The following is a 12,941-nucleotide window of genomic DNA, read 5'->3' as shown; positions in this document are numbered from 1 at the left end:
CAAACCGTTCTAAGGATAAACGTACAAGCATTAAATAAAATGTTTTTTTTTTTTTTTTGCTTAGATGGTTGGACTAGCTCACAGCCCACCTGGTGTTAAGTGGTTACTGGCGCCCATAGACATCCACAACGTAAATGCGCCACTCATCTTGAAATATAAGTTTTAAGGTCTCAAGTATAGTTACAACGGCTATCCCACCCTTCAAACCGAAACGCGTTACTGCTTCACGGCATAAACAGGCAGAGTGGTGGTACCCACCCGCGCGGACTCACAAGAGGTTATACCACCAGTAAAAATGTTCCGTTCAACTTATTGTTATAAAAACGTAAAATTACTAAGTATCTTTGTGAAAAACTACATGCCATTTTTACACGTACCTAATCTTAAAGAAAGAATAAACTGCTTAAAAACTCAAATATATAATATCTTTGTTAAAAGACTGCATACTGTTTTTAAGCGTATTCACAAAGAACGAACAAATTGGTCGGAATTAATAATGAATAAAAGCAATAAATTATCCATTACGTGAGCTAAGCTACCTAGCTACAATCTTGCGTGCAGTGCCGCGTGACTCTCCGAGAACGGCATTAATATATGAGTCGTCTATTATCAAAGGCGGCAATCTGTGCATTTGGACAAAAAAATATTATTGATATGTCAATACAGATTGATTTGAATATAATCGTCTCCTTCAAAGAATACGGTTCAAAACCTGCATTAAATAAAGGTTAATAGTTAACCTGCTATTTATCTAAGATGTCGTTCCGAAGAGTTTTGTGACTGCCAATGGAATACAAAGTCAATAATTCGTTTTTCTGATTTACCAATCATTGTCCAAAAGTCAGATTGCCGGCTTTGATAATAGTCGACTCATATGCATTAATAAATGTATAAATCTTTACTTTATACATCATGGTGCATTACTTTTAGCTAATGTGTATGTACATCATAAATCGATAAGGACATTTTATATTATGAACAAGCCTGTTTATTAGTATTTAAGTACTTCACAGTATGTTGATTTTCAAAATCCATGCAGGCATTTTTGCTTGTGGTAGTGCTGATGTGATTATTCACGGGATATCGTAACCATACTGCCTATTTTTCATATCAGATCATAGATAATGTAACGTAAACGCTACCCTAACATTTCAAATCGCATTTCCTATTAAATTACATCAGAATAACGGCCATCTTACTCTTGAAACAAGGACGCTTGGTTGGCTCAAAACAGAAATAGGTAGGGTGTGCCACCCGTACAGATTCATAACACCACCCCCGCCCCACACCCTTTCACCGGTAAATGTTGCGTGGAAAAATACTCAGAGAATCTTGCTGCCTTATCGCCGGATCCCTTTGCCGCTTTTTATGAAATTCGCGAGAAGAGATGGTGTATTGATATCCCAGTCCCGTGAGCTACAATTATGTAAAATAAACGTTCAAATTATTAGTTTTATTTACCTTTGAAACCAAAATATAGTTGCAATTTCTATCGAGTGAATATAAATGTTGTATGAAATAATAATTAATAATATATATCTAATAATAATCTTATAATAATCTTTAATATATATCTAATTCGGCTCCGATCGATTAACTAAATAGGGTCAGTCACACCGATGTCCAATCTTTTGCGCACTGTTGAAATCACAGCTCTAAATATAAAAATGTATTGTTGTTTGTCATCCAATATAAAGAATTGTGTGCATTACAATCACTAGTCGACAAGGTCGGAAAATTTACAATTAATTGTTTGTCCACGAACAACGTTTTCGCAATAATACTAATTGGGTACAATTATTATTGTTATTGATGCTGGGAGGTCGAAACACTCTGATGATCTAGCAAATTAATCAGCATCTACTGTACCACTAGAGCACTAATTTTGAATCTAATGAATGGAAAAAAACCAGTTCAAAGTGAAGTGAAAATCACTGTGGTATCGAACAAAAACGAAATATTTGTTCTAAGGGAATCATTACCGAATGATATTAATTCTGGATCATCTATATATACTAATATTATAAAGAGGAAAGATTTGTTTGTTTGTTTATTTGTTTGTATTGAATAGACTCCGAAACTCCGATTTGAAAAATTTTTTCACTGTTTTGTAGCTACACTATTCCCGAGTGACATAGGCTAGAATCTTTTTTGAAATCGTTACTAAAACTCCAATAATGTAACCCAAGGTGTAAGAAAATTACCTAAAATATTCTTTACATAGTGTGCCCTGCGAAAACTATTGATGATAGAATAAAATAATGTACTACTTTAAAATAATGTACTACTTTGAACTATTATACTTATGCCGCAAAAAGTGTTCTTTTATTAAAAAAATAAAACAACGTCAAATATCGTTGAAATTTTTGTTAAAAACCCGAGCGGAGTCGGAGCGGGCCGCTAGTTTTAAATAAACTCAATTGAAAAAAATCGTCTATTTAATAACTAAAACTATTTCTACGGTTTAATCTTGTGTTTTTTATTGTTTAGACGATTATTTCAGACTTTTCGAATATTATGTGGTTTGCGTGGTTCACAGATGACTAAGCTGCTACATCGTGTGCAGCCCTCTAAGTAGTTTTAGTAATGTCTACGACTCCTTGAAATCGAAGAACACTCTATTACTTCAATGATTCTACACTGCACATTTTTACACTTTAACAGTGGACCAATTAAGATCAGCTGACGCATGAATTCTCTACGGCTCTGTGTGACCTGTTTGTCAATTGACTGACACAGCGAATGTGGTGAAACGGCAAGGGTTACGAAATAAACAAGCACATGCTAAATCGAACCTTATTTGCTTATATCATACTGCCATTAGCTTAGGATGTTATTACTGTTGTCATTTGTAATTTGGTTTTACGCTGATAATAACAAAAAGGCACAGGAATATGAAAGATACAAAAGTCAGCTAGTTAGAGTTGCTGAACGGCTGAGAATAACTGAATTTTGTTTAAAAGTATCTAGTATTTATTGCTTTCCACTCTTAGCCAATTGAATGTACAATATATAAATGTCATTAACAAACAAGGCTTATTTAATTTTTGTTTTTACATTATGGCCAACGCTTCTAAAATAATATTCAATAATTTATTTGGAACATTCGGAACTGAATTTGAAATAGAATCTCACGAGGTGGGCATTGAAACTTTGAAACACGACTAGCCCATTAATTATTTTGATAAGCAGTGTAAAAATCTAAGTACACACATTATATCAGTGTTTATGTCACGATTTGCTTAAATTACCTTTTAAAATCCGTATCTATTGTACAATAAATTATTTACAGCTTCGAAATAGCTTTTTATGAGTTATTTCGTAAATGCTTTTTATTGGCTATTATGGATGCGAGTTTGACGTCACCCGAGACCATAGATAATATAATGTACGCGCCGCTGTTTGCCTTCAGATAATTAATGTCGAAATGTCAATTGCACTGGTACATGTGCTCTAAATAGCACATCTGCATCGACTTTACGGTAAATAAACATCGGTACCCGTGCAAGTGCGAGTACGCAATTCATGGTATTTACTGGATACGCATTTACTGGTGGTAGGACCTCTTGTGACTCCGCGCGGGTAGGAACCACCGCCCTGCCTATTTCTGCCGTGAAGCAGTAATGCGTTTCGGTTTGAAGGGTGGTGCAGCCGTTGTAACTATACTGGGACCTTATAACTCATATCTCAAGGTGGGTGGCGCATTTACGTCGTAGATGTCTATGTGCTCCAGTAACCACTTAATACCAGGTGGGCTGTGAACTCGTCCACCCAGCTAAGCAATAAAAAAAATAAAAATGCCCTGCCATCGGAATCGTAAGACCTTCTTTTTTCTATTGAGATACAAACAAAGACTACATATTAATGTCTTCTCAGACTACATTTATTTAATCAAAGAAATGTAAGCAAAACTATTTAGTCTTTATCAAACCAAGAAACAGGCCAGTGATAAAATAAGTTGACGATGAACGCATGCGCTGAAAACTTCAGAAACGTTTGAACCGACTTTAAAAAATAGCATAAGAACTCAATGAATTGTTAATACCAGTGATTTACGCGGGCACACCTACAATTCACAGTATATACTATCGTTTGATATACGCAGCGCAGCTACATAATTGATCGCGTCTAAATTTATCCAGTGAGGGCGGGGCGAGATCGTTTCTAGTTGCTAGGGATCAAAGTTCGCATTGTTGGCTTTGGTGTTCGCTCGCGCCAATCGGACCTTGAATTCGACTATGAAAGTTTCGCAAACAACACTTTTGTTCTCGATAAATGTCACAAGCGCTACTAGAGTTGTGAATTTACGTAACAAATTGGATTATCTTCGAAAATTTTGATTGATTTAATTTTTCCTCCATTGAAAATATAGTTCAACGAACGTCTATGATAATACATAATTCATTCAAATTTATGGACAAAATTGCATTATTATTGTTACATAAAATCATTCGGTTGATTCTTACGTATGTCTGTGGTACTTGTGAACACAGTTGAGGTTACATTACATTGAACATAACATTGATTACATAAGTATCTGTGATAAATTGTAACAAATAATAATACGTGACCTTGCTCAGTTTCAATGATGTAGTCAGTTTCTAATGACTTAATCTTTAGTTTTATTACTTAGCGAAAACCATACAGTATTTAGGTAATCCAGTACAAGATAAAACAAGACAGTCCGCGTGAAATTGTTCTCGAACATTCACATATTCGTATTACGTCTCAAATTCGAACCGATGTATGTAAATCTCAATGGAGGATGGGAGCCATCAAACTTACACTTGTGTACACTGACTGGATTTGTCTAATCGTGTTGTCTTGAGACTTGTTTTTTGAATTTCGAATTATGAATAGTATTTACATGAATATTGGATATATCAGAACTTGTTTAAGTTCACCTTATTGATTATAAAAAGAACTGGTGATTTTAAAAGGTACTTGAGATCTCAAATATTTAAAGGCCGTTTTTAGTTATTTACTAAGACGAGTGCTTTTTATTGGAAAGTCCTGATCTTGATAACACCAAATAAATCAGGTTTTTTTAAATTGCCAAATAACGACTTCACGGCCCATCTTAAGTGTCTACTAGCAACCAATGATATCCAATTTCGAATGGCAAGCTATCCAGCTTGAGACGTGTGCTCGAAGTTTTCGACTGACTTATTTGGGGCTCATTATTTTGATGTAGATGTAGGTACTATGTTGATACCTACTCGAACAGGCTTACAACATACCCTACCACTAGTATAAATCTCCCACGAAAAGAATAAATATAGTACCGATACGTAAGTATCTCAAGGAAGCGTCAGAATGCTACTTTGACAAAGCGGTGCGATACGAAAACCTTCATACTGTGGCCGCTGCTAAATACTTATCCGACCGCGAAGGAGCATCGCAAAGCCGCCGTTGCCGGAAACATGTCTTGTCAGATCCCCGGATTCACTCTCGGTGCTTTTAGATCTCTCAAACATCGGCCACCGTCCTCGTCGAATTCGTTGATTACAACGAAGAGTTCGACGAGCGAACTAGCCCCTAGACTCGGCCCACTAAGATAAGATTGTTAGATAAGTAAGATAGGTAAGATTTTTCTCCTATTTTCAAATACCACGTTGAAACACGTTTTGGGGATTTGATCTGTCCAATGGCAGAGCTCGGTGTTATAATGACGAGTGAGGCAACTGTGCAAACTATGCAAGTAAAACAGTAATTTACATGTGTTTAATAGTGTCTTCCAAAGAGGTCCACCCACCGAGTTTCTCGTCGGATCTTGCCAGTGAGTCGCGATTCCGATCCGATGGTAGATACTGCGAAGCACTGCTCTTGCTAGGGCTAGTGTTAGCAAATTCTCTCAAGTTGAGCCCGTGAGCTCACTTACCCGTCTGGGCGTAGCTGGAATAGCCTCTTAGGCTACCAGCGAATAGGTAGGGGGAAAAAAAAGTGCGTTTTTGACATTATCTAGTATCTTACAAATGTTTTTCCAAAGAAGTCCATGACAATTTCTGGGGTTACTGCAATAATAGGAATTTTGCTATTATTATTTTTTACCTAATCACCTGTATCCTCGAGGGGCTATTCCAGTTACGCACGGTTTGGTAGGTGAGTTCACGGCGCTCAGTCTGAAAGTGGACTTAATTACGCAACTGACTATGCAGAAAGAAGTACTCTTCTTAGCCACTTATTTGGCTGTCGCTAAAAGTTAGCTACATATGGGAAGGAATAGCGGTTATTTGAATATCCATATCGGACTATGCATTTATAAGGTAATATTTTGTTGCAGCAACGATCCGCTCGCGTCGTATCAGTCAATTTGCGCCGCTCCTCATAGCCCTGGTTGGTCTGCCAGCTCGTGGCAAGAGTCAGCTGGCACACCGACTTGCCAGACATCTCAACTGGAATGGAGAAAGCACCAAAGGTATTGTAATTATGAGCTTTGAATCGCGTAACTGCTGTATGATCTTCGAGTTTCATGAGTCGTAATTAAACAGGTGGTAGGACCTCTTGTGAGTCCGCGTGGGTAGGTACCACCATCCTGCATATTTCTGCCGTGAAGCAGCAATGCGTTTCGGTTTGAAGGGTGGGACAGCCGTTGTAACTATACTGAGATCTTAGAACTTATATCTCAAGGTGGGTGGCGTATTTACGTTGTAGATGTCTATAGGCTCCAGTAACCACTTAACACCAGGTGGGCCGTGAGCTCTCTAACCCTTTAAGCAAATTAAAAAAAAAACTTTTACGGTTTAATGTAGCGTTCTTTAATTATCCTAACGTAATTTCCGACGTTCCGAAAAATGGCACGAAATTCAATTTTGAACGTCAAAAATTTGTCTGTGTTCTTTTGTATCCGATTGAGCCGAAGCTTTGTATTGTTGTTGTGGGCACTTTTGTGAACATAATACTTACTATCAGTACTTTCAGCGTACAAAATTTTATACGTAAGTCGTTTTGTTTTATGCTTCTCATCAATTTAACGGTCACAGCAAACTCTGGTCGAGTTTTTGCTGGTAACTATAGCGAGGGTTGAAAGCCTATTCGGTTTTAGAGACAATTAGCGACAGCTTCTTCACAGCAGAGCCATTTAAACTTTAAAATTTGGAAAAAATACACCATAAATAACAAAAAAAAAAAAACTTCAGCTATTTGAACGGGGTATACTTAATTGAAGTTCAATTAAAAACATCGATTGTTGATGATAATACCCTGTCCCTTAAACCAAATAGCCTTTCACGTTTCGATATGATAAAATTTGAAAATTAAATCATAACATAGTAAGTATATGAATATCTCTAATATGGAAATCTTATACCTTAAACAAGCAATTCTTGTATATACATATATAATCTGAATCTTGGAAACCGCTCCAACGATTTTCATAAAATTTAGTATACAGGGGATTTCGGGGGCGATAAATCGATCTAGCTACGATTTATTTTCAGAAAATGTTATTTTATTCGTGTTTTCAATAATCAACTCTTCCCGACATCTATTGGCGAATAATAATATTATTTTTCTTAATTGAGGGCAACTAACCGCTTTAAAGACAAAACAAGATGGCGTTATCAAAAAAAAACTGGCAAAGCTCGGTCATCATCTAGTGTATTTAATAGTATGAAGTACCTTCCTAACACAGGTAAATGATAATAGTAAAGAAACACATACTCGTAATTAAAAATTATTTTTATCACAATAATTTTAACACACTGTATGCACAGCAGTATTACTTTTCATTGTTACTACAACTGTACCTACATAATTTAGCTATACTTAATCTGCGGATCTTTCTGACGAATATTTTCATGGCAAATTAATGGCTCAGTTCCATGGTATGCTAGTAATTGTATTAATTTATCATTCTCCTTTACTGTATCTCTGACATCACTTTCAAAATTCACTTTGCAAAATTGGTCATGATGACCGATCGAATTCGGGAACAGAACAAGAGTTTGTGTCTCTCTTCTGGGCTTTCTCATTTGTAGTATATTGCTTTTGTCCGCGACTTCGTCCGCGTGGAATAGTTACTTTGGCGTATATCTACATATAGCGTAAGCTCTCAAAAGGGAATAATACCCCGATTTTGAAACATTCTTTATTGGTGCTCCGCTTGGTTCTATTGGTCCTGTTAGTCTTAGCGTGATGTTATATAGCCTATAGCCTTCCTCAATAAATGAGCTATCTGACACTAAAAGAAGTTGTCAAATCGGACCAGTAGTTCCTGAGATTAGCGCGTTCAAACAAACAAACTCTTCAGCTTTATAATATTAGTATAGATATTAAAAAGTAAAGCATGAAAGAGGAGTGCATGCGGCAGAGATGCGAATGTTGAGATGGATGTGTGGAGTGACAAGAATGGACAAGATAAGGAATGAGTATATCAGAGGAAGTGTGAAAGTAGCCCAGCTCATTATCAAATTAAAGAGCGGACGGTTAACGTGGTATGGACATGTGATGCGTAGAGAGGAGATGCATGTGACTAGGAGGTGTATGAGAATGGTAGTGCAAGGTAGAGGGGGAAGAGGTCGACCAAAGAAGACATGGATGGAGTGTATGAATGACGATGAGAGAGAGAGAGAGAGAAGGAATGAGTGTTGAGATGGCGGTTGATAGAAGAGAATGGAATAGAAAAAATCATTGTGCCGACCCCACCTAGTCGGAAAATCTGGATATAATGAAGAAGAAGAGTATTAAAAGTCAGGATGTTACTTCCTTAAAAAAATACTCATGTCTCATATAGGTATGTTTGTCCCGAAATCCACAAGCGTAGTAAATTTAAATACTCGCTGTGCCAGCGTATGTAAAATATTTGTCAGTTGGAGTCTTACTTACCTCGGGTACAGTGTGTTTTTAGTTTTCTTTTTCCTTAATGTTCCTTGCTATGTCCTTTTGCTAACAAGGCATAAGGTTTTTTTTTTATATTATTATGTAGATACATATTTTAGGCCATGATTTGTCCACAAAAAGGCAAAGAATAGTTGCAAGCAAAGGAACTAGAGCGATCCATGTTTTCATGTGTTGTTAACGTTATCACAACATCGTCCAGATAGCGTTGTTGACCTACAACTCATCTGCATTAGGATACATAATAAAACCCTCTCATTCTGTAGCCTGATAAGATAGGGACATGTCTAACTATGATAAATTTGGCAAGGCCCTTTGATTACCCAATCTAGCCGGTATCTGTCTCAAGGTCCCACGCTATTATGTTGTTAAAAGGTCTGTAGAGATAAACTACCTAAATCGACACTTCAATAGATATCAATAATAATTTACAAATAAAACTTTTAATAGATAACTTTATCGAATAAGATTCTAAACAGTATAGTTGTTATTAAACTTTAAATTGCGACGCAAAAAAACTATCAGAATTTTATCGAGAGGATTTAGAAATTATTATATCGACGTGCCGTTAATTTTTTTATTTATTTTTTATTGCTTAGATGGGTCGACGAGCTCACAGCTCACCTGGTGTTAAGTGGTTACTGGAGCCCATAGACATTTACAATGTAAATGCGCCACCCACCTTGAGATATAAGTTCTAAGATCTCAGTATAGTTACACTGGCTGCCCTACCCTTCAAACCGAAACGCATTACTGCTTCACGGCAGAAATAGGCAGGGCGGTGGTACCTACCCGCGCGGACTCACAAGAGGTCCTAGCACCAGTAATTATGCAAATTCTAATTTTTCGTGTTTGATTTTTATTACACGATGTTATTCCTTCACCGTGGAAGTCAATCGTGAACTTTCGTTGAGTACGTTTTTCATTAGAAAAATTGGTACCCGCCAGAGATTCGGACTCCGGTGCATCGCTCAACACGAATGCACCGGACGTCTTATCCTTTAGGCCAAGACGACTTATTATATCGACGAGCCGTTAATTTGGAATTTAATTGAGAACATTCTGTGGTTTTCTTTTTTTTAGTGTTCGATTGCAGCGAGTATCGTCGCCGGCATATGGCCTTGTACGGCAGCCACGACATCTTCCGCGCGGACAACCAGCAAGGGTCCGCAATTCGTCGTCAAAGCGCACACGAGGCCGTACAAGACGCCGTCATCTGGCTCAAGGATGGGAACAGTGTTGCTGTATGTACCTTTAAACACTTACGGTGGAAAATATGGGGGGGGGAAGGATATTTAGTTTAAGCAAAAAAATTTTCAAACTTTACAGAGGGCCATTTAAATTTTTTAAATTTGGAAAAAATGTCATAAATAAAAAACAGTGTTGCTGTATGTATTTTTAAATACTTACGGTCGAAGATATCGAGGGGGGAAAGGATATTTGGATTAATCGAATTTTTTTCAAACTTTACAGCAGAGCCATTTTAAGTTTTTAAATTTAGAATTAATATCATTAAAAAAAAAAGAACAGTGTTGCTGTATGTATCTTTAAATACTTAGTCGAAGATATCGAGCGGTGAAAGGATATTTAGTTTAAGCGATTTTTTTCAAACTTTACAGCAGAGCCATTTTAAGTTTTTAAATTTGGAAAAAATATCATAACAAAAAAAAAACTTCTTCGGCTATTTGAATGGGGTAAAGTTAATTGGAGTTTAATTAAAAACATTGAAATGTTGATGCTAATCTATACGAATAAATAAAATTGGAGTGTCTGTTTGTAATAATAAAATAACCTCTGTTTACTAAATGGGTAAGTATGCATATACTAAAATACATATACCAAAAAAATTCTGTCAAAGTCTGTTTGTCTGTTTGTTCCGGCTAATCTCTGGAACGGCTGGACCGATTTTGACGAGACTTTCACTGATAGGTAGCTGATGATATAAGGAGTAACTTAGGCTACTTATTTTAGACTAGCTTCGCCCCGCAGCTTCACCCGCAGGTAACATCGCGGGACTTGGCTATCAATAATAAAATTTAAAGTTTCCGAAGCGAAGCGAGAGCGGGTCGCTAGTACCAAATAAAACGGACCTTTAATTACAACGATAAATGTCGCGTATTACGCAAAATGTCTCTTAAACTAAATAACTTTTTACCCCTCGATATCTATATTTTTTTCATACTTTTATATTGGATCTATCTAATTCAGTGTTTTGCGTGGACTACATGTAGCGTGTCTTATTACCGGATCAATGATAAATTCAATGTATTTGAGAACAGCGGAGAATTAATAGAACGACAGTAGAAGAATATTGAATAGAATTTACAAGAACTTTGCGGATTAATCGTGTAATTATTTTAATATAATTCGCAAAGGAATCTTGATGAATAACGATGTCAACGCACACAAATAAATTATTTTTACAATACGTACATATACAAAGTAAACTTATTTATGTGTGTGACTTTAAAAACATGTTAGTTAGACCTTCACAGAGAGACCATCAGGAGCTCAAGGTGATATCAATTGTGTTTACCTAAGCTGAGAGCCTTGAGAGGCTATTTCAGCGTAACCTTAATTAGTAGGTGAGCTCACGGGGCTCAAACCTGATGACGTTGCTAACACGAACCCTAGCACGAGCTGTGCTTCGCAGAATCTACCATTGAATCGGAAACACGACCCACTGAGAAGATCCGGCGAGAAACTCAGTGGGCTGTATCTGAGGGTTAAGGATATCAATGTCGTTTTGTGAATGTAGTTAATTTTTTCAGATATTTGACGGTACCAATATAACTCGGGAGCAGCGCCGTGAGCTGAGCGACTACTGCCTCTCTGATATGGGCTTCAGGATTTTATTTATCGAGTGTGTCTGTGAGGACCAAGAGCTACTGGAACGAAACATCATTGAGATCCTTCACTATTCCGCTGACTACAAGGACATGAGCGAGGAGGAGGCGGTCGATGACCTCAGGAAGAAATTGGAGCATTACATGAGACAATATGAGCCCATTGACGCAGGCCTGGAAAGCATTGGGTTTGTTAGAGTGGAAAACATGGGAGAGACTGTCACCGCTCATAAAGTAGCCGGACAGAAGGAGTCCGGTATACTCGGCTATTTATCCGGGATGAGGGGTCTTCCGCAAACGATTTATTTCACCCGGGTAAGTTTTCCGAGCAGTTATTGTTTGTAACACTTTGAGCGTGATCCGTCGATAGATCGACTCTGTATTAATGCGTATAAATAGCGGAGCGTCGAAATACCGACTATTTCGGAATTCAATTAATAGGTATTATATATCGACCTGTAGGTATAACTTTTTTAATAAGTTAATAATATTTATAAATATCTTTTAAAAATCATTTTGCTCTGAATTTAGCATTGATTTTTGCATATTTTTTTTCAAGTTTGAAGGTACTCTTCTTCAAAAAAATTTTAGCAAAATCTGCAAAATTTGTAAAAAAAAGAAGCTCAACCCTAAAATAAGGATATGATCGCAATTTTTATGTCATAGTTACATATTTCGCATCGTAAATAAAAATGAATATGGAACTAGGAGTATCTTCATATACATTGATATCAGATATCGCGAAATTAGTCTTCTGATAATCATAGAACATGTTTATAGATGATACGAACTTCAAAAATAATATCTGAACGATATATATTTTTTTATTGCTTAGATCGATTTACGAGCTCACAGCCCACCTGATGTTAAGTGGTTACTGGAGCCCATAGACATCTACGACGTAAATACGCCACCCACCTTGAGATATAAGGTCTAAGGTCTCAGTATAGTTACAACGGCTACCCCACATTTCAAACCGAAACGCATTACTGCTTCACGGCAGAAATAGGCGGGGTACCTACCCGTGCGGACTCACAAGAGGTCCTACCACCAGCGATAGATAATACGTATGTCAAAAATAATATCTGAACGATATGCTAGATCTACTCTTGAATAAACACATATCGGTTTTAGAACGAGACGCTACACTAAAGCATATTTCACTGTCGCATACCTACTTAAATTTCTAGCGTTTAGAATCGAAACGGATCCCTTATCTGTGCCAACTGCGTCTACATCACACTCTAATAATAACAA

At 36.9% G+C, this 12,941-nt stretch overlaps 1 protein-coding gene across 2 annotated transcripts in view; it reads left to right on the top strand.

The window, feature by feature from the left end:
* LOC101739920 (6-phosphofructo-2-kinase/fructose-2,6-bisphosphatase) overlaps positions 1-12,941 on the top strand; it is a 48,231-nt gene that overhangs the window by 20,208 nt on the left and 15,082 nt on the right. For both annotated transcript variants that reach the window (XM_012690466.4, XM_004926257.2), the window contains exons 3-5: positions 6,284-6,418; positions 9,922-10,082; positions 11,610-11,999. In XM_012690466.4, the coding sequence (XP_012545920.1) occupies positions 6,284-6,418; positions 9,922-10,082; positions 11,610-11,999 (686 nt within the window). The remainder of the gene's footprint in view (positions 1-6,283; positions 6,419-9,921; positions 10,083-11,609; positions 12,000-12,941) is intronic.

Source organism: Bombyx mori, chromosome 3 (genome assembly GCF_030269925.1).
Source record: "Bombyx mori chromosome 3, ASM3026992v2".
Lineage (NCBI taxonomy): Eukaryota > Metazoa > Arthropoda > Insecta > Lepidoptera > Bombycidae > Bombyx > Bombyx mori.
Note: the sequence above shows the minus strand (reverse complement) of the source record. Positions and strands in the feature narration are given on the sequence as shown.